Source organism: Cokeromyces recurvatus (genome assembly GCF_025118155.1).
Source record: "Cokeromyces recurvatus strain NRRL 2243 chromosome Unknown BX663scaffold_1, whole genome shotgun sequence".
Classification (NCBI taxonomy): Eukaryota; Fungi; Mucoromycota; class Mucoromycetes; order Mucorales; family Mucoraceae; genus Cokeromyces; species Cokeromyces recurvatus.
Genome location: NW_026251387.1, coordinates 1673467 through 1698457, shown reverse-complemented (window position 1 = coordinate 1698457; position 24991 = coordinate 1673467). Strand labels below are relative to the sequence as shown.

At 29.0% G+C, this 24991-nt stretch overlaps 4 protein-coding genes across 4 annotated transcripts; 1 reads left to right on the top strand and 3 right to left on the bottom strand.

The window, feature by feature from the left end:
- Position 1: 1 nt before the first annotated feature.
- On the bottom strand, positions 2–1345 carry BX663DRAFT_539461 (uncharacterized protein). Its single transcript, XM_051530718.1, has 2 exons — positions 1075–1345; positions 2–1000 (listed from the first exon to the last, which is right to left on the bottom strand). The coding sequence occupies exons 1-2, from the start codon at positions 1287–1289 to the stop codon at positions 280–282; spliced, it is 936 nt and encodes a 311-aa protein (XP_051388099.1). The 5' UTR covers positions 1290–1345; the 3' UTR covers positions 2–279.
- A 7070-nt stretch (positions 1346–8415) lies between these two features.
- Positions 8416–11891, top strand: BX663DRAFT_482333 (uncharacterized protein; the record flags this gene model as incomplete). The annotated part of the gene is made up of 8 exons (XM_051524419.1): positions 8416–8496; positions 8546–8653; positions 8736–8789; positions 8842–8949; positions 9016–9111; positions 9192–9924; positions 9980–10911; positions 11055–11891. The coding sequence occupies 8 exons, from the start codon at positions 8416–8418 to the stop codon at positions 11889–11891; spliced, it is 2949 nt and encodes a 982-aa protein (XP_051388098.1).
- A 122-nt stretch (positions 11892–12013) lies between these two features.
- On the bottom strand, positions 12014–21582 carry BX663DRAFT_20619 (uncharacterized protein). The gene is made up of 5 exons (XM_051521762.1): positions 20071–21582; positions 18051–20017; positions 17167–17964; positions 12662–17078; positions 12014–12594 (listed from the first exon to the last, which is right to left on the bottom strand). Exons 1-5 carry the CDS (start codon positions 21313–21315, stop codon positions 12136–12138), a joined length of 8886 nt encoding a protein of 2961 aa, XP_051388097.1. The 5' UTR covers positions 21316–21582; the 3' UTR covers positions 12014–12135.
- A 564-nt stretch (positions 21583–22146) lies between these two features.
- On the bottom strand, positions 22147–23899 carry BX663DRAFT_20475 (uncharacterized protein). The gene is made up of 6 exons (XM_051521755.1): positions 23785–23899; positions 23619–23732; positions 23223–23524; positions 23095–23167; positions 22352–23024; positions 22147–22289 (listed from the first exon to the last, which is right to left on the bottom strand). Exons 1-6 carry the CDS (start codon positions 23839–23841, stop codon positions 22261–22263), a joined length of 1248 nt encoding a protein of 415 aa, XP_051388096.1. The 5' UTR covers positions 23842–23899; the 3' UTR covers positions 22147–22260.
- Positions 23900–24991: the final 1092 nt, after the last annotated feature.

Sequence of the window (24991 nt, the reverse complement as noted above, 5' to 3'; positions counted from 1 at the left end):
AAATCTATTTGGTTTAAAAAGAAAAAGAGAAAAGAAAAACTTGAACCTGTCATAGTTTCATGATATTAAAAAATGGGTGTGAGCGGGTGGAGTGGGAAGGTAGTCAAAGAAGTATATAATACGAACATAAGTAAAGTTCATAAGAAAGGTATATAAAAAGTATTAATGTGTAGAAAAGAAATGGTATATAAAAATAAAACGGCCATTTTGTAGCATAAATAATTAAATTAAAAAGTATAAAAAAAAATTTTTTTTTTTCCCCTTTCGAGTATATAAGCTTTACATATGAAGAAGAGTAGGATCGATATAGTTGATAGAAGCATTGATCTGCATCATTAAAAGATCATCATTAAGCTGTTGTTGAGGGAAGTCAAACAGAGGTTCAAATGGTCTGATATAGCCCAAATTTTGTGTATTTTTAACCATAGATTCATTATTAATGGTAGTATTAGTATTGGTATTAGTAGTAATAGAGTTGAAATTAAAGTAATCTTTAGAGTCATAGATTAAGTTATCATAAGCATTATAACTATTCATAAAAGGTGTATTGTTTGTATAGTTATATGAGATTGGATAGGTGTTCATAGTAGTGTCCAATTGAGTAGATACTGTATAGGGGCTAGAGATGTCATAGTCAAAGAATGAGCCAACTTGAGGAGATACAGAAGAAGTGTAAGATAATCCAGGAGATAATTGATTTGCAATAGGATTAGAGTAGTTCATAATCAAGTCATTTTCAGATGTAGTTTGCTTTACTGTCTTTTTCATATGTGCATATTTAGAAGTCTTTCTTGTAGCCTCATTTGTGGAAGACTTCTTGAAGGTAGAAAGCGTGGTTTCTTCAGTAATTGTTTCAAGAGCTGAAGGATTTTTGTAAATCATCTCCATTAACTTATTATTTTCTTCAATACGAGAAGTAAATTGATTCTTTTTACTTTTTCGAATATAAACACGCTTTGGTGTAGTCTTCTTCTTTGGAGCATATTTATAATTTGGATATCTAATGATTAAATGGAATTCTCATTAACAAATGCCAAACTAAACTAAACTATTTTTTATTTATTAAATACTTACATTTTACTATGTTCTAACTTGGCAATACGAGACTTTTCGCGATAATATTTTTTTTCTTCATCAGAGGCTTCTTTCCACCATTTTGCAATAATTTTAGAGATATCACGATGATTAGCACCAAAGCATTTAGCTACAATTTCTTTTTGTTTTTCAAGACGATACAATAAGAAACAATTTAAAGGTCTTGGAATATTTGATTGATTATCAGTTTTCATAGTAATTATTATTATTTAAAATTAATTGATAAATATTTGTAGTTTTTTTTTTTTTTTTTCTTTTTTGGTTTGACTTGAGCCCGTATTTATTTGAAAACATAAAAAGTACAAAGTGATCATCCAACCAATAAAAAGTGTTTCTCGTATTTAGACTTTGTGTAAATTTTGAAAAGTTTATTTATTTTCAACTCCTTTAAATTCTATGATTTTACTGTATTTTACTTTGGTATCCTCCTCATGCTTATTATTATTATTTTACTTTTTTTTTAATATCCTTCTTTATAGTAGCTATATATGGTTAAAGACCGCCTCCAGGTACGATATATATCCTCCTATAGCTTTGTTAATTCTTATTAAAATATTAATTCTTTTGCGGGATAATGTCAATTAGCCATGAATTCACATAAGATTATCCTGAAATGCATATCATGAGAAAAAAAATCCCTTCAATTTTCTAATTTCATTTTTAGGCTGTATATATTAAATAGTTATTTTAAATGCATGTTATATTATAAATGCGCATAAATTAGAATAAGCGTACAAACTATATGCTATTTCTTTGTGTCAATATACTTTTTTTTTCTTTTTAAAAAAAAAATATAATTATTAAGTATTTGTTCTAACTTTTTAAAATTCATTATTAATCTAGGAGTTTCTCAATTGTTTTAATAATAGTAAACTACTATGGTTCCTCATCACGCTATCTGCTTTTTTTACCCCTTATTCTACTATAATTAGCATTTTTTTTAGTGAGCTTAAAATCCCTTTTGAAAGTGTAACTTTTTTTTTTTAATTAAACGCAACTGAATAAGAAAGTCTCCTTCTTCCATTAAAATGAAATAAACAATAGATATTTATTTACATATTTACAAGCAAATGTAGTAGTCATTTTTCTAATAAAAATTTATAGTAAAACAGGAAATTTCTTTGGTACTAAATGAAATACAATAGAAATAAGATGAGTGTGTTTAAATGTAAGTGAATCGATAGACATTTTTTTTTCTGGATTTACAAAATGTACCTAGGAAAATCAAGTAACTTTGTATGGAAGCTTTTATTCCAAATCGGGCAAATTTTTATTCCTTTTTTTTCTTTGGTTCTGACAAGCACATGTGCTTAATATTAATATATAGTTGCTTTTGTTTATTATTCCATTCCTGCAGTTTAGTATAAATCCACTATATTCTTTTTTTTTACTATGTCTCATGTTGCAAAGGGAATATGCAAAAAAATTAAAGATTTTGTACGATTTTGACAAAAAAAAAACAACTATAATCTTTAAACTGCAAAGTACAAAGGATAGGAAATACATCTAGAAAGTTGGACAATTTAGTTTAGTTAATTTTTAAAAATAGCTCAGCTTTCAATTAAATTTGAACTTTATATTCTTCTTTTTTTTTTTTTTCGTTTATAAAGCATGAAGTTGATATTAAAGAAGAAAGACAATTTGAGATATTTACTTCCTTTTTTTTAAAAAAATCAAATAAAACTTTTCTTATTAAAAGTACATCTATTGAGAAGCAAATGGACAGTGCACGATTTATTGAGCTCCAGATATGTAAACTAATGATTTGCAAAGTCAATGCAGCAGGGGCTTTTGCCATTTTTTTCGAAGAATTTTTTATTTTTTATTTTTTATTTTTTTTTCCTTTTTTACTATATATGGCTTATCGCCGGTTTACATGTATTGCTTATAACAAAACCCAAACAAATCATCCCATTTATTACTGTTTTATAGGTTTATATTTAGCAAATATGCATTATTAATTGACAAATATCAAAACTATAAGTTCACGGTTTTAAATTAAGTTCCTGTGGCAATAGAAGATAATATTTGTCGTCATAGAAACGGTACAGATACGTTTAAATGTATTTAATCTCTATTACTTGTGTAATCTATGAATATATACCATGCATATGCACGGCTTTTGTGTTATGTAAAATATATATTAAAAAAGATTTATTTTTTTTTTAAAGAAAAAAAATTCTTACTTGATAAGCACGTAATATATACCATCAGTAGAAGGATGAAATTCATGCGGCTTCATATCTATTACGCTTTGGTAGTAGAAAAAAAAAACCCTTCTTCATTAACAAAAAAAAAGCATTATTTACATACGTAATAAAAGTAAGTTTGATACACATGAGTACAAGTTGTAAAATGTACCTTATAATCCTCTCCTTATAAGTATATAGAATATAAAGAAGAATAAAAGAAAAAAAAGAGAGAGACTTCAAATTGATTTAAATGTAATTGACATAAAAAAAAAAAGAGAGAGAAAGAAAGAGAGAGAGGGTCATAAATAAATACGTTAGACATAGATTTATATAGTGTTTGAACATTTAGTAGATCATTATATTAACTGAATAGTATTGCTAGATTAGTAAATTATCGTTAGCTAAAAAAAATAATTAAAATAAAATAACTTTGCTACACAAATGTAGACGTTTTTATGTCACTTGGTTTTCTTCTAAATATGTTTTAAAGCTGTATGCAGTTAATATAAGCAAGTTTAAATAAACAGCTATAATAGTAGTCTATGTAAGTTTTAAGTTTTGAGTATTTTAAACTTTTGATTTATTAATTTATTGTTTACAAATAGCAACAAAAAAAAAGGAAGGCTTTAGCTAAATAAGATACAATTAGTAGCATTTCCAAGATCTATCTTCATTTTGGCATTCCTCGTTACTAATAAAGTAATATTTACGTTTCACACATAATTAATGATACAAATGTGCTCAAGTTGCTCAATAAATCAAAAATGTCCGGAATATATCAACCGAGGGAATAAATGAGTAACTGGAAAAATAATAATAATCTTTAGGAGCGAGAGTAAAAAAAAGGGGGGAGTAGGATAATAAAGCAATATAAAATATTGTAAGGACTATACTTTTGGTTCAATGAAAAAAAAAGGAGTTAATCCAGGAGCTTTATTTTTCTTTTTCTTTTCTTTTCTTTTTATTTCTCTGAAGAGTTTGATGTTGCGTGCGGAACTTTATTGTGCTACAAGTAATCAAGTTCATGAAGTGTACTAATTCTTATAGGCAGCTATAAACTTATTGTGTAAAGGAAGCATAGTTAACGTGTATTTAATATGTTAAATATGAATGAAGGGAGGGGGATTCTCGTTATTTCCGAGCTTTTATAGCTTGTACATCTATAAATATATGTATTACGTGATATTTAATAATAATAATAAACTATAAGAGGATACTTTGAGTATAGCATAAAACGCCAACCAGCAGAGAACCCAACATAGTAGCTGTGTTTAATGAATGCTATAAATAGTTACAGATTAGGGACTAAAAAAAAATAGAATAGCATAACATTAGGGGAGCAAAGACCAAGAGAATATTTATTTTTTGCTTTAACTCATAAATGATATATTTAAGCTTTTTACTGTCAGCAGTATAAAGATCCGACATATTTTTTTTTTTATTTTAATCATTTAGAGAGTGTGCACGATTAAGATATATTTGATGGTTATTATGATAGAGATAGGGATAATAATAAAACTTGAGCTTGAAATATATATGTATATAGAGATATATAATATTTAATTAAAGTCGCTAGATTACGAATAACGTTACTTCATCAGATAATTTAAGCTATTAACAAACTCCCTATGAATAAAAGTGATTATATAGCAACGTGTTAAAGCGTTCGTGATTAACACCTAATGTATATAGAAAGTTATAGTATTAACGAGAATTTTTTGTCTTGACAGATTACTCCTTTTAAATAAATAAAATGAAATTCGTTTTCTTCATTTTTTTTTTAATATTAATAGTATATTTTATTATACAAATAGGGCGTCTGAATATCGTATTCATCATTTTATCGCTATTCATTTAACATAAAAATAAGTGACCCTATTCTTATTAGTCATTAGTAGCAATCCTTAGTTAAGATAAAACAGGTTAATTATACTTGAAAAAATATTGTACTTATAGAATATTTTATAAGGTTTTACATATGCTCAAGGGAGTAAATATTACTGCTATAATGTATAAACTATTTTTTTTATTATATGCTCAACAGTTGGAGCTTCAACATAGTTAGTCTTATGAATATGAATAGTATTAAAAGAATAAGAATGGCTTATCACTTTATTAGTTATTCAAAAAGTTAAGAAGTGTAATTACTGTTTACAATAGGAGTGGTAAATTTTCTGTCAGGTTAATTGATATTAAAGGTTTGAATAGTTGCTGGTGCCCAAACATTCAAAATAAATCTAAACGAATATGTATTTAAACGAAAAGAAAAATATCGAAAACTTTGTTTGTATGAGGTTAAAGTATATAGACAAATTACTCTTGATTTTGTAATTAGATGTTTTGTCTCCATGTATATTGAAATTATTTTATATCTGGAGTTAACTCATAAGGAAGACCATTAAGTTTATTTTTCAGAATCCTGGAGATTTTTAATTTTCCGATGAGAATGGACAAAGAAGCTCTTTAATATTTTGAGATTACAACTGTTCTTACAGTATGTTATTTTTTTTTTTGTAGGCTAAACTTTCCTTTTTTTTGGTTATTAACAGTTTTATAATAATAAAAATATTAATACATCTTACTATTAATTAATCGTATGCTTTAGCCTTGTTCTTAATCAGATCTATGAGAATATTCGGTAAGAGAAGTGAATTTAGAATAAAGCAAATATGAGTTGTAGCATATGTATCGAAATTTTAGAAATGTAGATTAGTCATTAGTTACTAGTAGCTTAAGTAGAAGCTTTAAATGGTGCATAATTGATATATTTTACCATAAGAAGTACAACAGAAGATTATGATATTTTAATTAGTGATTTTGCACAGAAGATGCTAATTAAGCTATTGGATAATATATATTGTGGCTACTATCCTTTATATTGTATCTTTGCTAGATGGTCTTAATGTAGATAGTAGTAGATCTATTAGATGCCTTCATAATTATACGAGTATGCTAGTTTAATTTACTGCTTTTTGTTGATAATACCTACATAGTATAAGCAATTAAAATAGGGAAAAACAGAGTATCTACTTTTTTTGTTTTATTGTTTATATATAGGACAAAGTATAAGCTCACATATCCCAAACTGATAAAAAAAAAATCGAAACATAATATTTGAAGCCTTTTTTATAATATTTAATTGTCATTTACTAAACTACTTCTACTTTTATAATCCTATTACCAAAAATTACTAGTTGTAGGGAAAATGCTTTTCCTTTATACAAGATTTGAATTCAGAGTAATATAAGTCACCTAGATTCAGAAATGATAGAAAAGACAAAAAAAATAAGTTTATACTTGCTACTAATTTACTATATTGTAAAACATATTACAATTATTCTTTAAAGTCAAATTTATATGATAAAATATTTTCGTTGCTAATATTTATCATCCTATTTTTACACATCAATCTATATTAATGATGTATAGAGCATCTCTGCAAATGTAAGATTTGTGGTTCAGAAATATCCAAAAGAGGGTATGTAATACAAGCCCTGGAACAGGCACTAATTCAGTACTTACTGATGACGAAATGATATACATCATTTCCTTTTAACAACAGATACTATTCAAAGGTATTTTTTAAGAAATCACGGGAGAAGTTAATAATCTAGGTCAGTTTAGTTTGGCACCCACGCATAGAATAATACTTGAGTACATTCAGTAATTGCTATCAATAACGTATGCCAGATTTTTATTTTTTTGAAAAATGGAAATAAAACAAAAGTTAATAGATGACAGCTGCTTTATTATTTTCGTTAATTACATTGTTTTGATTATGAAAGTAAAAGATACTAACAAATATGTCGACTCCCAAAAATTTAGAAATTATATCAGCTTAATCTATTGTATGTAACCAATATGTTATCCATTATTTAAACATGTGCTTTTATTTGTTCATAATTATGGATTCAACTTGATAATATAAACAAGCCATTATGAAATTCAAACACTTGATTATAGTGATCTATTTACTGGTCTAAAGAGATGCATAGCATCTTTAACTAAATATCTACGATTCATTATTAAAAGACTTTATATCTCCTTTCTCCAACTTAGATATTGATTCTCCCTCCTTTCACTGGTTCTATAAATGATTTTTTCCATAATCAGTCTAAAATCCGTATAAATTTCTTATTTTAACTTGACTTTGAAAGGCATTTTTAGTCTCTCTTTTTGTTATTATGTGCTAGTAGACAAGTTAATAATTTAATTCGAATGAACAGATGTTTCTAGCCCAAAAAGTTACTATCTTTATATTTTTTGACACTGTACCACCTGGATACAAAAAAAAAAAAAAAAAAAAAAAAAAAAAAAAAAAAAAAAAAAAAAAAAAAAAAGAAAGAAATAAAAATAAAAATAAAAAAAATGAAAAAAATGAAAAAACGAAAAAAAAAACACCAAATTTTTCCTCATCAAACATTCATTAAACTAATTACGGTCACTTAAAGAAGACAAATAGGCTATTTATTTTATTTTATTTTTTTTAAACATAAACAATAACAAGTTCAATATTATAAGAGGCTGACAAATAATATGTTTTTAGTCACCGAATTCTATTCAGATTAAGAAAAACGTACTTTTTACCGGTTCAATTGATTTTCAAATTCTGTATTCTCAAGTACTCACTTTTGACCAATGTACTCCGCTTCAGTACTATTAGCTGGTTAATATAAATACTATTATGTAATTAGTAATGATCAATATCAAAAGTAATATGATTTATAGAATTGAAATAATAAAAATTTGAAATACTATTGTATTCATTTACCCAACATTGAAAGATTATACTTTTAATAAATACATGTATAATAAAAAATGTGAAAGGCAAAATATATTTTTATTTTATGAAGCTAAATCGGAGTGACGGCAGCAGAATGGTAGACCTTGACTCCGTATTAGAATGTGCCACCTTACTAAAATATCATCGTAATCTATCTTAATACTCCTAATTCATTATTATAGCACCTTCTTATTTTTTTTTTTTTTGTTTAATCTTTTTTTTTCTTTTTATATAATACTTCTTTTACTTTTTATACGCAATACAGATTTACATTAAAAAATTGTAAACTGTGTATTCTTCATTCCTTTATATTTTGGGCGGCATTAGTATTCATTCCTTATAACTATGCCCAGTAAACATGAAAGTTTAAATTCTTTGATTCAGGCCGAGGAAAACTATTTAAATGATTTAAATGATATAGACCTGGTAAACATGTTTACACTATACACTGATTCAATTCTAATTTTATAATTAGAGACTATTACAGCTATGGACGAAACAAACAGAATCAGTGATATCTGATTTCAATGATATGCTACAAAGTTTTCAAGATATAATTCATATTCATAAGCTTTTTTATAAAGTACTAGATTCTAATATAAATTTAGCTATCTCTTATATATATCTATATTTCTTCTCTAATCTTTTATATATGCGTATTGTAGGAACTAAAAGAAACGAATTTTGAAGAGGGATTACATTATTATTTATTACGATTGGTTTGTTAGCTAAATATTTAGTGCACTTATCTATACTAACTATTAAGTATAGGTTAAATTTATAAAAATACCTTATCAAACTTATAACAAAAAATATCTTAATAATTTGGAACAGCGTCAAGATATTCTTTCTAATACATTGATTCAACAATTTCTACATGTAAATTAATCATATACATATACATATATACCAAGTTATTTTTATACATTAATATCAAATATATAGGACATTAATAAAGATCGACAAGGAGAGGAAAAGAAGCTTCAGTCTTTATTGGATGCTCCTTTAAACCACATTCATTTTTACAAATCCTTTTTTAATGTAAGTTTGTTTGCAATAGTTATATAACTTTTTAGTTTTTAACTTTTTTTTTTTTTTTTTTTTTTTTTTTTTTTTTGTAGAAATCAGATATTGATGTTGGTCAGCCTATTTTAACGCAGGCTAATGAATTGTTTGATTCGCTTATAAACGTTATGTCCATAGATATCGATTCACTTTATAATCAAATTGATTGTACTCATGTTACTGACATATTAAATGATGATCCAATTTCAAACTACAAGCTACAGCCATTTTCAAAAATTTTGCTTTGTAGCACGTTCAACTGTGCAGAATTATCCAAAAATGTGCAACTTATCGTAACAACAGATAATAATTTGATTTTTTGTCATAGTAAAGATCTCGATTGCACTGGAAATAAATATACATTACTTTATGCTCCAATAGATATCAACGATATTTCGATCCAAGCTGTTCAACTACAACATGAGCTCGTAGATGACTATAATTTTCAACTGCAAATTCATGGTAGAAAGATATTTACGATGAAATCAAGTCATACAGATTATAGAAAATGGCTTGGTATAGAAGAAGAGTCTTTGAAAGGCCATTCTGTAGAACATTGGAAACCTTTCAAAGATATCGTCGAAAGCTATGGCACAGACCATCAAAATATATCTAATAAACCTAAACAATCTGATTTAGCATCCATTCGAAAAAATGACGTTTTTAGATTTTATACTGAACATTCTGGAGAAGTATCACCTTTAGTGTCTTCGGATGAAGAAGAGGAAAGTGAAAGTGAAGCTGAAATCAACTTCAGAAAAATGAAAAGTGAATCATCATTCAAATCAGGTATGTATAAGTTTTAAAATACATTAATTACAAAAGTTAATCCATGTTCATATAGATAATTACACAAATAAAATTCAGATACTCGATACGGATTATTTTCCTTCTTCCTCTTCTTCTACAACTTTAAAAGAACAAAAATCAATGCCGCCTTCTCTTCCAGAAAAAACTAATATTTCTCGACTGCCTTTAGAGTTTCCTAAACGTAACTATCAACCGCCAATTATATCCAGTGTAAAATCACCTTCAGTTTGTAATCAATCGTTAACAAGCCAACTTATTCCTTCAAACCTACTCTCATCTACAACGAGTCTTCCATATAATTCAGCAACTGTCAGACCTGAAAATACTCGACCTCTTTCAACAACTAATCATCAGCCTAAAGATAAACCCTTGATCAGCAATCAGCATCCGCATCCAAAGCAATCATCATCACTATCATCTACACCCTCATCTTTCCCACCTCTATCAAAGAAAAAGTCCTTTGTGCAAACAGTTATATCAGTCATATCATCTAAAGCATCATCACGTTTACAAAAGAGCCAAGCAAAGCTTAATGAACATCCTGAACCATCAACTGCGTTAGATGTGCCCCATGAAAATAAACAAACTCATAATACGAATTTACAAAATCTGAACTCAGTAGTTTTACCAAGCCAACAACAACAACAGCAACAACAACAAGAGACAACAAAGTTAGGACCTGACTCTACTGATTTATTGTGTTGCCAGAAATCCGAAAATCCGACTAAAACACTGATTATACCTCAGAATTCAACTGCGCCATGCCCATCTTTAAACTCCTACTCGTCAAATAATCATTCATCATCTTCATTTATCAATGTCACTTCATTAAGCCAAACTAGTATAGCGCTTACCCCTCCATTAAGTCAATCTTCTAGTCCTAGATCTTCTACGCCCGTCAGTTTATCTCTTCATCAAGCATCGTCCTATTCTTCATTTGAGGAATTAGGTACCCCTCCCGAGAGTGTAAGTGATATAAATGATTGCTGCTTGCTATACATTCTTCTTATACATTATAATATATGCATATACAAATCTGTATACATATATATGCATATACAAATCTGTATACATATATATGCATATACACTATATATATATAAATATAGCCTGAGATTATTACACAAAGAAACTTGATTAGAAATATTCTTTACGTGAATGATAAATGCATAGTATTTCGATGGAAGGATGAGTCATGGTATGAAATTGAGGGAGGCTGTGTAATTGAAGTTCGTCAAACCTATAATAATCGTTCTTGTATTGCAGTCCATATAAAAAATACGGGTCAACTCTATTTAAATGCATGGGTGTTACCAGATACATTTATCTGTCGTACAAATGAAACTGATCTGAGCCTATCGCTACATATCACAAATCATCAATCTGCCTTGGAGACTTATCTTTTCCATTATGAAACAAAAGCTGAGGCAGAGAGCTTCAGCAATTTATTAGAACAATTGCACAATGAGTCTATAAAGATGAACACTACTTTCTCCGCTACAAACACATTAAAAAGCGCTCCCCCGGTATTAATCCGAAACTCTTCATTAACAGAAACTAATACAAACAATAATGTTTTAACGTTAGACGAATTATCAAAGACATTAAGATTAGCGATGCAATGTAAATGTAAATTGTATGTGCAAAGTGGAAGCTCTAAATGGAGAAGCTTTGGGAGTGTTCATATGAAGGTATCACAGCAATATACATCAAAGAGAATGCATATTAGTATAGAATCTCATAAAGGTGGCAAAATAACGCAATTGGTGAATGCCATGATACAAAGCAGAAACGTTGAAAGATTGAGCCAAAAACGGATTTCATTTATGTTGGTAGATGAATTACAGAAAACGAGTGTAGTATACATGATACAAGTTCGCGAAGAGCTAACCGGGGATAAAATTATAGAGTACATAAAGTCAAAAAACGCGGAGTATGGTTGGTGATACCGAAACGTATTTATTATTATTATTATTTTCTGTAGTATACAAATACATATTTTTGTCATGCCTTTGTATCATTATATATTTATTTGTATGTGGATGTATATTCATATTATAGTTATTTATTAATATATACACATATATATATATGCCACATGAAAACATTATGACTTCCTATCATTTAGTATAAATTACGAAATTATACATATCATCTAATTTTATCTTTATACTATTTTCAACTATTTTATCATGGACAACTTCGAATGCATTTCCATATATAATATGCCAAATTCGTTGTTATTGTTGCTATATATTCTTTTTCTTCAGATGACAATTTAAGAGGATCTTTCCTGAATTCCTTTGTATTAATCGTAGCCGAACATAATTGATTACAATATAATTCAAAGTGAAAAAACGAAGGTGATCCTGTATTCGAAACAAATAACAGTACATGCCTTGTGTCTTGAACATAAATATCACCGGACGCTTTTTTATAAAATAACTTTAAATTATCTAGTGCATCATTCCAATTGATATATTTGAGCTTTAAAAATTTTTTAAATGATGGATCCGTTTTGCCAAGATCAATAGGATTGAATTTTTTAGCTAATTGTATCAAGTTTTCGGAGTTCTCTTTTCTTATATTGGGGTACATTATTTTACATAACATATTCCAATCTTTTTCACGTTGAATAAAATGAACGGCCTGTACATGAATATGTATATAGTAAATAAATATTTTCAATAGAGAGGAATAAGAGACATTATACTACCTTTTTAATGATGCTTTCAATTTTTAATTTTGCTGATTTTAAAATATCTTCCTGTCTTAAAGATTTAGGTACTAAATTATTATCTGAAGAACTGCTACATTTTTTCTGATTTTCTTTAAGAACAGTATCCTGACTTTTTTGGGAATAATCTGAAGCTTTACAACAATCTATTCCTTGATATGTAATTAGTATAAAGTACTGTAATGATATAACTGTTGTATGTCTATCTATTTTGTCGGTGGTATTCATTTGACTAATGACTTCTTGTACTGAATTTGCTTGTCGATGTAAACCACTATTTTTATCTAGCTCAATATGACTTGTTTTTTCTATTGGACAAACTATTAATGTATATTTATAAACTGAATTTTCACTAGAGGATTCATTATTTTCATCCGCAAAGGATGAATTATTTGAGGATATAAAACAAGAACTAGGTACTCTATCTACTGCAATTGTATTAAGTTCAAGCTTATTTCCATTATTCATAACCCATGAAACAAGTTCATTTAATGATTCTTCTATTGTTACTTCATAGATTCCTTGAATAATTCGATTTTTGGAATATATTGTAGGTCGATCATAAACAGAGACTGTATTTTTTATGACGCTCAGTAAATTTAGATTAGAAGGCAGTATTTCAAGATTATCTAAACTTCGTTGGATATACCGTAGATGGAAATCGAAAACAAAGGAATTAACATGAATGCGTTGTTTGAATCGATCACACTCAGCCATGAAATTCTGAAACGATTCTCGTCCAGTCCCATATCTTTTTCGTTGGCTTGAATGAGATGGATATTGCAATCTACTATAGCGTCTATGTAAAGTATATAGTGTAACAGATACAAATGCACCAGTAATTCGTACTTCACACATAATTGATCCGCCTTCGAATACTTGTAATAGATAAACTACAGGTGATTTTATTACGTAATTTTCTGTTATGGTAAAATCTGATAAAAAAGCATTTATTTCATCTTGATTATCATTAGATGGCCCATTCACAATAAGATGCATACCAACACTTTCCAAATAAGAAGCATACTCCATCATAAAGTCTTCAGATAGCTTTTTATACCACGTAATCACTTCTTCATCTTTTAATGCCAACGAATTATTAAATATTTTTTCAAACCTATCTGACATTGACTTTGAGGATAAAGGTGTATTAGCTGAATCCGAGAAAATAAGTGGAGTTCTACAAAAATGTAGTAACCGGGAAGCTTTTAAAATTAATTTTAACTCGTCTGCTGTCATCATTTCATCCGTAGTTTTAACATGCCCAGGCCCATAGTACTGATCAGCCCATTTTGTATAAACTTTAAATGCCTTTTCGTGAGCAACCAAAGGTTTTGACTTTGCTAAATACAATTCAAGAAAAGGCTCACCATGCTTGAAGAGGTGATCTTTATTAAACGAATATCCATTTTCTTTCGTAGAATCAATATAAGTGTCACATAATAATGTATCTGCATCAGCTTCATGAGTTGAAGTAAACATAGGACCCATTTCTCTAATAGATTTATGGGCAATAGTTGATTTTTCATCACCTTCTGTATAACAATGATACATATTTTGTTGTTGTTGTTGTTGTTGTTGTTGTTGCTGCTGCTGCTGTTGATAAGGATGTATTTTTATATTATAATCGTTAGTAATAAGTTTTCGCAAGTTTTCAAAACCAATAATAGTAGTAGAGCTTTTATTACTAAATTTTTGTTCAAAATCAGAAGTCTCGTTAGATTGTATTGATAATAATGAATCCATGTGAACAAGTCGCCCCAGAGTATTTCCCAAACTAGATGCTACAGGAGATTTAATACTATTATTATTAATCGTTTGCAATTGCGTTAGCGGTGTTGTATGATGAAATGAGTTCGTATTTGGGGCTGATTGATGCCCTGTTATTAAAGTACTTTCTTGTAAGTCATGTTTACGAGAAATAATATTAACCATTTTTTCTGAATGATGAAATAATCCCATTTTTTGATGTAAAATATTTTTTAAAGCCATATGTCGTATTTCTTGTTGTATAATATATTTGTATAATGTGTTATAGGTTTGCTCTATAAAGAAGTCTGAGCAGTTATATGAATAAAGTGATAAACAATCTGTATCCAGAATAAATATCATAAAAGTGTGCTGATTCGTTCCATCTTTGTTATCGTTATTTTTAAATTTTGCAATATAATTTGGAAAAGCTTTAGACATAGATTCTTGCCGGCTATGTGAATTGGTAGTATCCTCTCTCTTTGAATTTTCAGACTTTTCGATAAAGTTTTGAGATTCATCTTCTTCAAAAGGATTTAAGCTATCACTACTACCAAAATGCAGTCCACGAGCACCGATTAGCCTATGTATGTAAGGTGAATCCCATAAATAGTTATTCATTGGTCGTAAGCTTGAAGCTGAAGAAGGAATATATTTGTTTAATAATTCAGGGATTCCACTAATAATTATATAACGAAAATTTGCATGATTAGATATTGGTAATTCGTTAATTGTTTTCTGTTTTTGATTTGATTTATCAGATTCCAAGTCTTGAAGATTTTTATTTGAACTTTGAAATATATTGTAATCTTGTTTTGGTGGAACTGGATCCGATAGTCTCTGACATTTATCATTAGCTGTAATGTTATCATAATTATCTATTAACCCGAAGGGATATAGATTATATTCTTCAAAATCGGAGTGATTGTTATTATTGTTATCAAAATTAAAGGATAAATTTGCTCTTCCGATTACTGGCTCAAACATGCTATGAATATCTAAAAGATTTGATCTAAATTGTTGTATAATACCATCCATGTGCAAGGGAGCTAATTTGATTGAATGTGTAATATTCTTTACTGTTGAGCTCTCCCATTCGTAAGCTTTTTTTAAAACGAAAAGAAATGAAGATGATATAGTCCTGAAGTCTTCAATTTCTTGTTTTGATATTGTGATAGTAGTGATTATAGTTTGAGTAATATAATCACATATACTCTGCTTGAATGTTTTATGTATATATTGGTATATCTGATCGACATCGGTTTTACTGTGAGACCAAATATCAATACCAATTTTTAATTTTTTTTCATTATTGTTTTTTTCGAAATCAGAATTCAAACAGGACGATAGGATCTCTGGACTAAAGCTATGTAGGCTTTTGTTTCTAATAACATTACCAGAACTTATCTTATTATAGACTAAGCCTTCTTCATTTAATAACGTTAAACAAATTCCAGCTATACCTTCACCAATTTTCTGCTCAAACGGTAAATAAGTACCAGGAGCACGATTTAAATAGTTATAATAGAATACAAGATCCAAACATGACATTTCTTCTGCAGCAATACGTCCTGAATTTTCTCCTAAAGTCTTGTTGTTGTAAGCATAACCATTGTATCTTAAATCATGATGACGTTTTATCAAAGAAGGTAAATAATTTGAGTGTAGTGTATGGAGTGAAGATCCGGAGAAGATATTCTTGCGCAATATCCTTAAAAATTGTATATTATTTTCTATTAAAGGAGGTATATATAATAAACGATGAATTAAAGGCTCCTTTTCAACAGGTATAATGAAATCTATATCTGCACGAGAAAGCTTTGAGTTGGGATTACGAACTAAAAACTGCTGTACTTCTTTTAAGGTAATATCAGAAGTAATTCGGGAATCAATCATTTCAACAAGTCCATCAATGATATAGTCGTTCAACTCAACACCATACACTTCCAGAACAAGCTCTCTTCCTTCATAATTTTTAGTTCCAGATTTTCTGCTACCTAAAGGAGACGAAGCTGTGGCAATAATATCAGTTAAACAGGGGCTTTGATTTGGGCTAAGCTGTTGTCGATCACTATTGATGCTCCCTTGTGGTGAAGGTTTAGTAAAAGTATAAGCAGAATGATGTATACGAGTATGTGATGTGCAAAGTGCATCATTTTCATTTGGATTTAAAAGCATATTATTATTATGAGGAGATTCCGGATTTGATATATTATGAATATCATCTATGTTGTGATTACTAAGATAATGCTGGTTAACACTATCAATTGAAGCAGAAGAGTAACTTAAACTATTAACTTCTGAGAGAAAACAATAAACCACGGAATTTTGATGAGAGCAAACAAACATCCCAGATTTATTCTTCACCAAAAAAGGAGTCAGTGTGTCAGTCATCAGCTTATTATAAGCCACGTTTGGTGCCAGTCTCCAATGCAAAGGAAACCTTTTAGTAAATAAGAGATCACAACTAAATTGGCCCGGCATAAATTTTTTTGGTGGAGAAAAAGCAGCTTCCTCTCCAGAAGTTGATAGAATTTCAACTAAATTATTTCCTGTGTTATTATTAGTGAAGTCATCTTCCTCACTTGTTTCTTCATAAGAAGAATAGACTAATTTATCTTCTTCAACAGTAGATAAAAGGTATTTGCTATTTTATATATAAATATATATATTTATAGGAAAAAAAAATATATTCTTAGTATTAATTTTACCTTTTATGATATAATTAATTTTACCTGCATTTTCGACTATCATGCAAAGATCGTAAAAGGATTATTTTATTTGTACGTTCTGTCACTTCATTTACCATTGCTTTAGTGGAGCGAATAATTTCAGAGCGATTAACTGTTTCTTGCATTTTTGAATAAAAATATATTTGCACATTATGTGCTTGAGGAATTAGTAATAGCCAATAAAGTTGTGGATACTCTGGCTCTTGCTCTGTAGGTTCATCTTCATCAGCTGGTGTTTCAATTTCTAGAATACTAATTCCTAAACCTTGGCAAAATTCATCGCTTTCTTGTTCTCTGCTAGTTGTATTAATCGTATTCTCTTTAATATTAGTATAAATATTGGATTCAGTTGTTATATTTAATCCTTCACCATCAAATAGAGGATCATTATTTTCTTGCTGTTTTAGTAATGAACATGATCGTAGCAATAAAGTATTACTTGATCCATTATCACATGCATAAAAGCAATCTCCTACACGAACTAATCGATAAGGCGCACCATTATGCTTTTCAAGTTCTTCGAAAAACATTATACGGCTTTCTTTTTGATTTTTGACAAAAGCTAATGGAATAAACATTGTTGTAGGGAAATCAACAAATGGATTTTTTTTCCTTAATTGGGTTTCAATATAATGAATCACTGTTTGTGTGATGGGACCCGATCGGAGTAAACCATGCATAATCTCTTCTATGAATAACCATGTTAATCGAGCCTCTGTTTCAACTAATGCATCCTGTTTATCTTCACTCAAAGCAGGAAGTCTTGATCTATGGAGTTTATCAGTATCCAAAAATAGCGACCTTTTATTTATTCATTTTTTTTTTTTTTTTTTTTTTTTTTACATTAGTTCATCTTGTTGTATACTTTCATTTCTTATAAAACTTACGTATGGGAAGGAGCTTTATTTTTGACAGGACAGGAAGGTTTATGCGAGAATAAAACATTTGGTAAATCATGTTCTGACTGTGGTAAAGTGATACAGACTAAGTGTAATGTAGCAGAAGTACCATCAGTAGAATCCACAGGTGAATTTTCAGTTCCAATAAAATCTGGTTCAAAATTAAAAACGCTTCCATCTTCTAATTCACCTTCATACGATACAGGTAAATCGCGAACAGGAAATGTTATCTCTGTGAATCCAGTATAAGTTTTAGAAGGTTTACGTAAAGTGCATTCCAGACGTATGAATAATGGATTTTGAGCACATATAATAACATCCGTCAAATTACTTGGCTTTTCTCCCGATGAAAGCGAAAGCCCTAGCTTTTGGCCAACCTTGGCAAAAGGTGGACGATAACAATACATATTAGTCCATTTAGAATTGGATATAATAACTGGTTCAAAATAATGACCCAAAACTGAAGCAAAGCGGTGATTAGTTGATATTAATTCTTCTTTGATTATTCTTGAGCTTCGCTTAAGCAACGTTTGAACATTTAGATATCCTGTTAAATCAATATCTATGTTAGATTCATCACAGATTTCTAGAACTTTTTCAAAGTCTTCTGAATCAATTGCACGTCCATGTAAAAGACATGTAAAAACGGATTTAACAAAGCTTCGGGAATAAACTTGTGATATATCCTGCATTATTCGTAGTGCTCTGTCAGACAAAGGATTATATAATGGTATGTTCGAAAAATAACCTTGAAAGAGATTAGGTCGGAGTGTTGATGGTAGACTGTCTAACCATTCTTTAGATGCTGTCAAATCAATAGGACATATCTTAATTTGGTCAAAAGGGGATACATTCATACAGCTATTTTTAATCTCTTGTCTCCGGCATTCAAACACCATTAAACCCAAATGTTCAAATGAGAATGGCTCGTTTTTTAGAGGACTATTATCAATTTTACAAAATCTCTTAATAACAGCATCCAACCGAGGTATTGAAATTACTATGAAGACAGATGGTTCAAATATTTTTATAAAGCATTGTAGATCTCGAAAACTATGTGCTACATGTAGAGTGCTTCTATTGTTTCCAATTTTTTGATTATTTTTAAGTAGTTCTTTAATTATTGATGGCAAAAACTCATCACTGGATGCTTTGCTAAAAGATATATTACGATCCGTGACTGCATATAATGACTGCTCCACATAGTAGTGTAGTAATACAATATCTCTAAGAACAGGCTTCAATTTAGAGATAGCATTCTTTTCAGTACAAAATAGAGTGTCTGGTCGAGGGCAAGTGCATGTAGTATTCTTATCTGTATTCCAAATCAAAGGAGTTTTGGATATAAATGGTGAACCTATAGGACTAAATTTCGAAAATGTCCTTGAACGGGTATTTGTAGCACCGTTCTGTTTGAATGTATAGCTATTCGGCTCTTGAGCATCATTTACAAATAATTTCTTTTGCTGTTGTTCAATTACTATTGATTCACTTCCTTCTGGATGAAAATGTCTACTGTAATTTGGACATGAATACATCGGAAATAAGAAAGTTCCTGATTTCAGTATAGAAGACAAATTGAATAAGGATGATTTCTGCATCCACCTTGTTGTATTATATATTTCATCCTCAATTTCCATTTGATCTTTTAATAAGTCCTTGATTGATAATGAACTTTTTTTTCCAAAAGCATACATAACATCAAACGTAGTCAGCTTTGAAAAGATATGTTTATCTGATCCAAATATCTCTGATTTAATAGCATCGTTTGTTTTAATTGTACTTTCATATGGTATAGGTTCAAACCAAAGTTCTGTCGAAACCCTATTCTTCTGAGCATCTTTCCAAATAAAGTATTGTAAAGAAAAAATAGCTCCTACATCTTGACTATTATTATAACTGTCCTCTTTATAAAAATGGGCAAATGTGTCATTAAACGATATCAAACTCCATTTCTATTAATTAATTTCATAAATAAAAGATATATGTAAATTTTTGAAGCACTCACTTGTTCTAGTCTAGTTACTATAATATGATCAAATGCTAAATCCAATATTGATTTAAAAGCATGGTAGTAACTTTGCCTGTCATAATCTACGTCTTTGGCATCCCAATGCCATATATACTGTTGTAGATAGTTCCTTACAATAAATTCACCTGTTAAGATTATAGCAGGATCAATATACCAAGAAAATTTGCTACTATTTTGGCTGACATTCTTAGAAAGTTCAAATTCATTATTCCTTATCAAAGAAGGTAAATAATGAGAACTATCACGCATGAGTAAACGAGTTAATGGCCTTTCTGTTAAAATGATAGCTGTTTCTGAATTATGATAAGTCTCTTTAGCAAACTTATTGTTAGCCACAAATGATTTATTTCTTATATCCAGTTCAACTAGCATATTAGTTTGATCTATTGGATCTTGTGTAGTTAGCATAAGTTTTAAATCCTCAATAACAAGCTGACGTTGTTGAATACTTGTATTAAAGAATAATAATTTGATATAAAATACTCTGTCAGTTTCGTGTATCATTCTTAACGTACAAAACTTTAGTACAGTCTGTTTTTTTGAGCTATTAAAAGTGAATAAATTTGTTGACGATATTCTTTTTCTGTCATCATTACTATCGTTCTCTGATAAGGAGCGCAATGTAAAAGCAGATGTGGTTTCATCTATATTTAATAGCTTTATATAAATGTGTTGCTCATCACTAATGAAAGTTGACCATTTTTTGAGTTTATTACAAATCCGACTCCAAGCTAGTTGTAGTTCATTAGAGTCGTTATTATCAATATAAATTATTTGTTGTTGAGAACATTCACCCATTCTATCAGCTTGGAATCCATATTGTAGGCCCAAATTTGATGAGCTTTTAATAATTAAATTAAAACTTACTTCATCAAACCAGCATGTATTAAATGCATGCAGTTCCGACCTTTCAAATTTAGACCAATAAGTTCTAAATTTTTGAATATAATTTGCCTGAAAAATATTTTCTTCATTAGAAAGAGCCTCAGGATAATTAGTGTGTTGCACTTGAATTGAACTAATTTGATTTTTTTCTGTATTATTGATTTGAACCAACTGTTTTAGCATGTTATCTGCTTCAACTATTCTCTCTAATAATCGTTTCATTTTCCCTACTTTGATAAACCTCGACTCATTGGCTAAATCAAGAGTAAGGTTTCCTCTACCCTGAACGGCTACCATTTGCTTTCGTCTTCGAAATGAGTCCCAATTATGTAGCATATGCAAGAAGGATGCTGTCGATTTTACAATAATTTCTATTTTTGGTGCTTTTATGAAATTAAATATATTATCATTGTCAAAAAATAATGCTCTTCAGGTATATTTGTAAGCTTATCTTGAGCCATAGAGATTGATTTAAGATAATATCTTAATGAAGATGTCCAAAGTGCTTTAATTGAATATTGAACAGTAATATTGAGTTGCCATCGCAGAATAAAAACCAGTTTGACATTTTGCTTTCTTTGGAAATTCGGTAATCCTTCTATTGAGGCCTGCTTATGTAATTTACCACTGTTTTCTACTTTATTCCCTACAGATTTAGATTCATCAACAAAAGAAATAGATTGAAGTACGAATCCTTGCCGTAATCTTGCTTGCATAAAATGCCAGCATTCAGAAGGTAAAAAATATTCTTTAAATTTCAGCCTTCCAATATCTTCTGTAATGGGTATAGCCAAAGGATCCCACGGAAATATTCGTTGTTTAAGGAGTGGAACTGTGTTGGTTGTCAGCTTTGGAATAGATGAGGACATAAATGACTTTGTATTATTCATATTTAATAAAGTTGAATCACTATCAATCGATTTTTTCTGATCCTTGCTTCCATTTTCCTTATTTTTTCTTGATAAGCGGGATGCATTCATATAATCCATATAAACTTCTTTTAACATATATCTATAATGATATAAATTCGGTGATATTGAAATATCATCTTTAATTCTGTACTCAATCTCATTTATTGATGGACAGTTTTCAGCAAAAACAAAAACACCTTGTGTTGCAGTTACCAAATATTCTAAAATCTCATTATCAGGTACGAATCCAAAATTTAAACCGGGAAAAAAATCCACATGTTGTCCAAGTTGAATAACGTTACATGTTATATTTTCAGATATAATTTGACGAGTAACAAATTCATCTTGAATATTTGACTTTACTACGCCGTCAGTCACTAATATAAGAGATGACTGTCCCTTTTTAGGGAATAAGCTTAAGGCTAAATGGCCTGCACGTAGTATATAGGCTAAGTTACTACCTGTTTTACCAACACCCCATACATCTTTTCCATCTTTAACAATTGACTGTCTAATTGGACTCTTTACGTTACTTGGAACACTTTCAATAGAATCTGATATAGATGATGAGTGCTTATGCTTGTGATAACGACTATGATGATGACGATAATGATGGCTAGTCTCGGTCGTTTTCTTATTATTAAAGCTATTATCTGTTCTTTTATTTTGCTGATATTTATTATTTGATACTGATTCACTCTTTGAGTGATTATTGTCGGATACTATATGGGCAGAAGTATTGTCATACTTTGACAAATTTAACGAGTTTTTTCGAGATTGCTGTGTTTGCTTTAGAGATACATTTGATGATGAGTGACTAGATTTATTCAGGTTAAAATTTAAGTCTGTGTTTTCTGTAACAGTTGGAGTATGATCATCTCGTACATCTAATTCATATCCCATTTTCGAACGTTTTATTGTTAAATTTTTCCTGAATGTTCCTAAATCCTTTTTAAAGGCCTCTATCGCATCTTTTAGAACATTTAATACTGTTGATATATTATCAATTGACACAATCGTATTTTGTAATAAAACTCTTATTGTTGAGTATTCAGCTAGAATGGGTATAACATTTATATTTGATCCAAATTGTGAGCATTCTGCAATAACAGTAATTCTTACAATACAATCAATCTGCAATAATGGTAAAAAAAAAAAAAATCAACTCATCTATTTTAATCTCTATAATCAATTGAATATTTACAATAAATGGAGAAGAGACATCATTTGGATCCAGAGAAAAGGGTTTGATAAGACCTTGAATAATATTTTTGATTCTATAGAGAAGCTTGGGTTAATAACTGTATATTATAATTTGTAGAGTCAACTTACATATTAAATGTATGCCCTATCATCACTTTTCCGGAGTTCGTGTCTATAGTAGCCAAACTAGAGCTTAGATCGATCATAAAAACAAAATTATGTTCTTTTGCAACAGTTAAAATTCTTGTACGGGGAGTGATAATATACATTTTATCATTTTCTGATGCCATATCATGGTTTAATAATGATTTAGAAGGATCTTCATCCGTGCTCATTTCGTGTGATATTAATTCTGTTTGCACTTGTCTTGAATCCTTTTTCTTTTCCCAAAAAGGTTTAATATTTGGTGATAAGTATAAAAGTTGGTAGTTCTATCGTCAAACCAGAAAAATAAAAATAAAAATAAAATGAAATAAAATAAAATAAAAGGTATAGTTTTAATGAGTTGGTATTATTAAGACTTACATCATATGTATTCAATGTTAAAGGTCGGAACATATGTTCTAAAAACCACATTGTAGATTCATTACGAGCTGAGTAGCCTTTAAGAAGTAATACTGCTTGGCGTGCTTCTACAACCTAAATTTGAATAGGTTATATACGAGAAAATAGAAATTAAAGATCTTCTTACCTTAATGTTGGAAGGATTGCCATCTTTTTCAATTTTATTTAATTTGGATGTTGACATTTGTTGATCAGTGAGATTGTCTGAGGTATGTTTCAAATTAATATTTATTCAAAAAAAAAAAAAAAAAAAAAAAGATGTTAGTTTTTGTACCCCCAGTGAAAGTATTTATTTATTTATTTTCATATACATTATTGTTACTGTATGAGAATATGTTCAGTTTATAGTTTTTTTTTTCTCTGTGTGTTCAGTTATAAATATAAGATTTATAATAACCAAAATAATATTATATGCGGGTAAATTAAGGTAGATTTTAGTTAGTTTAAAATTAATGTTACAGTGTTTTCTTATATTATTCTTTTAAGACCTACCATTAGCAGTAAGTATAAGGTTTATTTTATTCAAGTATATATTTGTTTTATACAGTGTGTCTCTAACATGAGTATAAATCTGAATAAAAATCATATATCATTGCTTTTATCATAAATTAATATCAATAAATAACTGAAGTAGCTTTACAATTAATAGCTGTTTTAACTTTAGAAGCTTCAACTGTAGCATCGATTAAACTATTTTTCTTTATATATAGAAGGGAGAAGTATTTATGGATAACTTTGGTTTAAATCTGTTTTATGCAGCTTTTTATTATAAATAGCAGAAAAAGTAGCTTCAAATGTCTTTATCTGATTCATAGTATTTGTATCACCATCCTCTTCATTAGTACATCTTGCAAACGGTTATGTATTATGTATACATATACATCTATTATAACAAAAAGAACCCCCTCTTAGTTACTTGTAAAAAGTATGGAAATTCGATAATAGGATTTACTTTAATTACACAGTATTTTACTATACCATTTGCATAGGGGTAATAACTCAATACAAGTAAATGATTTATATAGGTCTACTTTACTTATAAACACATCATTTGATGTATATATTCAGAATCCTTACCATCTTGGATAATTTTCGGTTAATCCATTAAAGATAGAAATTATTTCTTCATGTGAGTGTAATAGTTAGGTTAAACCTACTAGAGATAGCTTTGAGAGTGCAAAATCTAGTAAGTATATTAGTAACTAGAAAGATGTAGTTATTATCGGTAGTATAAATACAAATATGACGTTTTTTTTTTTACCAAGTATATTATCTTTGAAACTATGTTCAATAAGCCTTTTTATTATATAAAATATGCATTTACAGTTACTAGT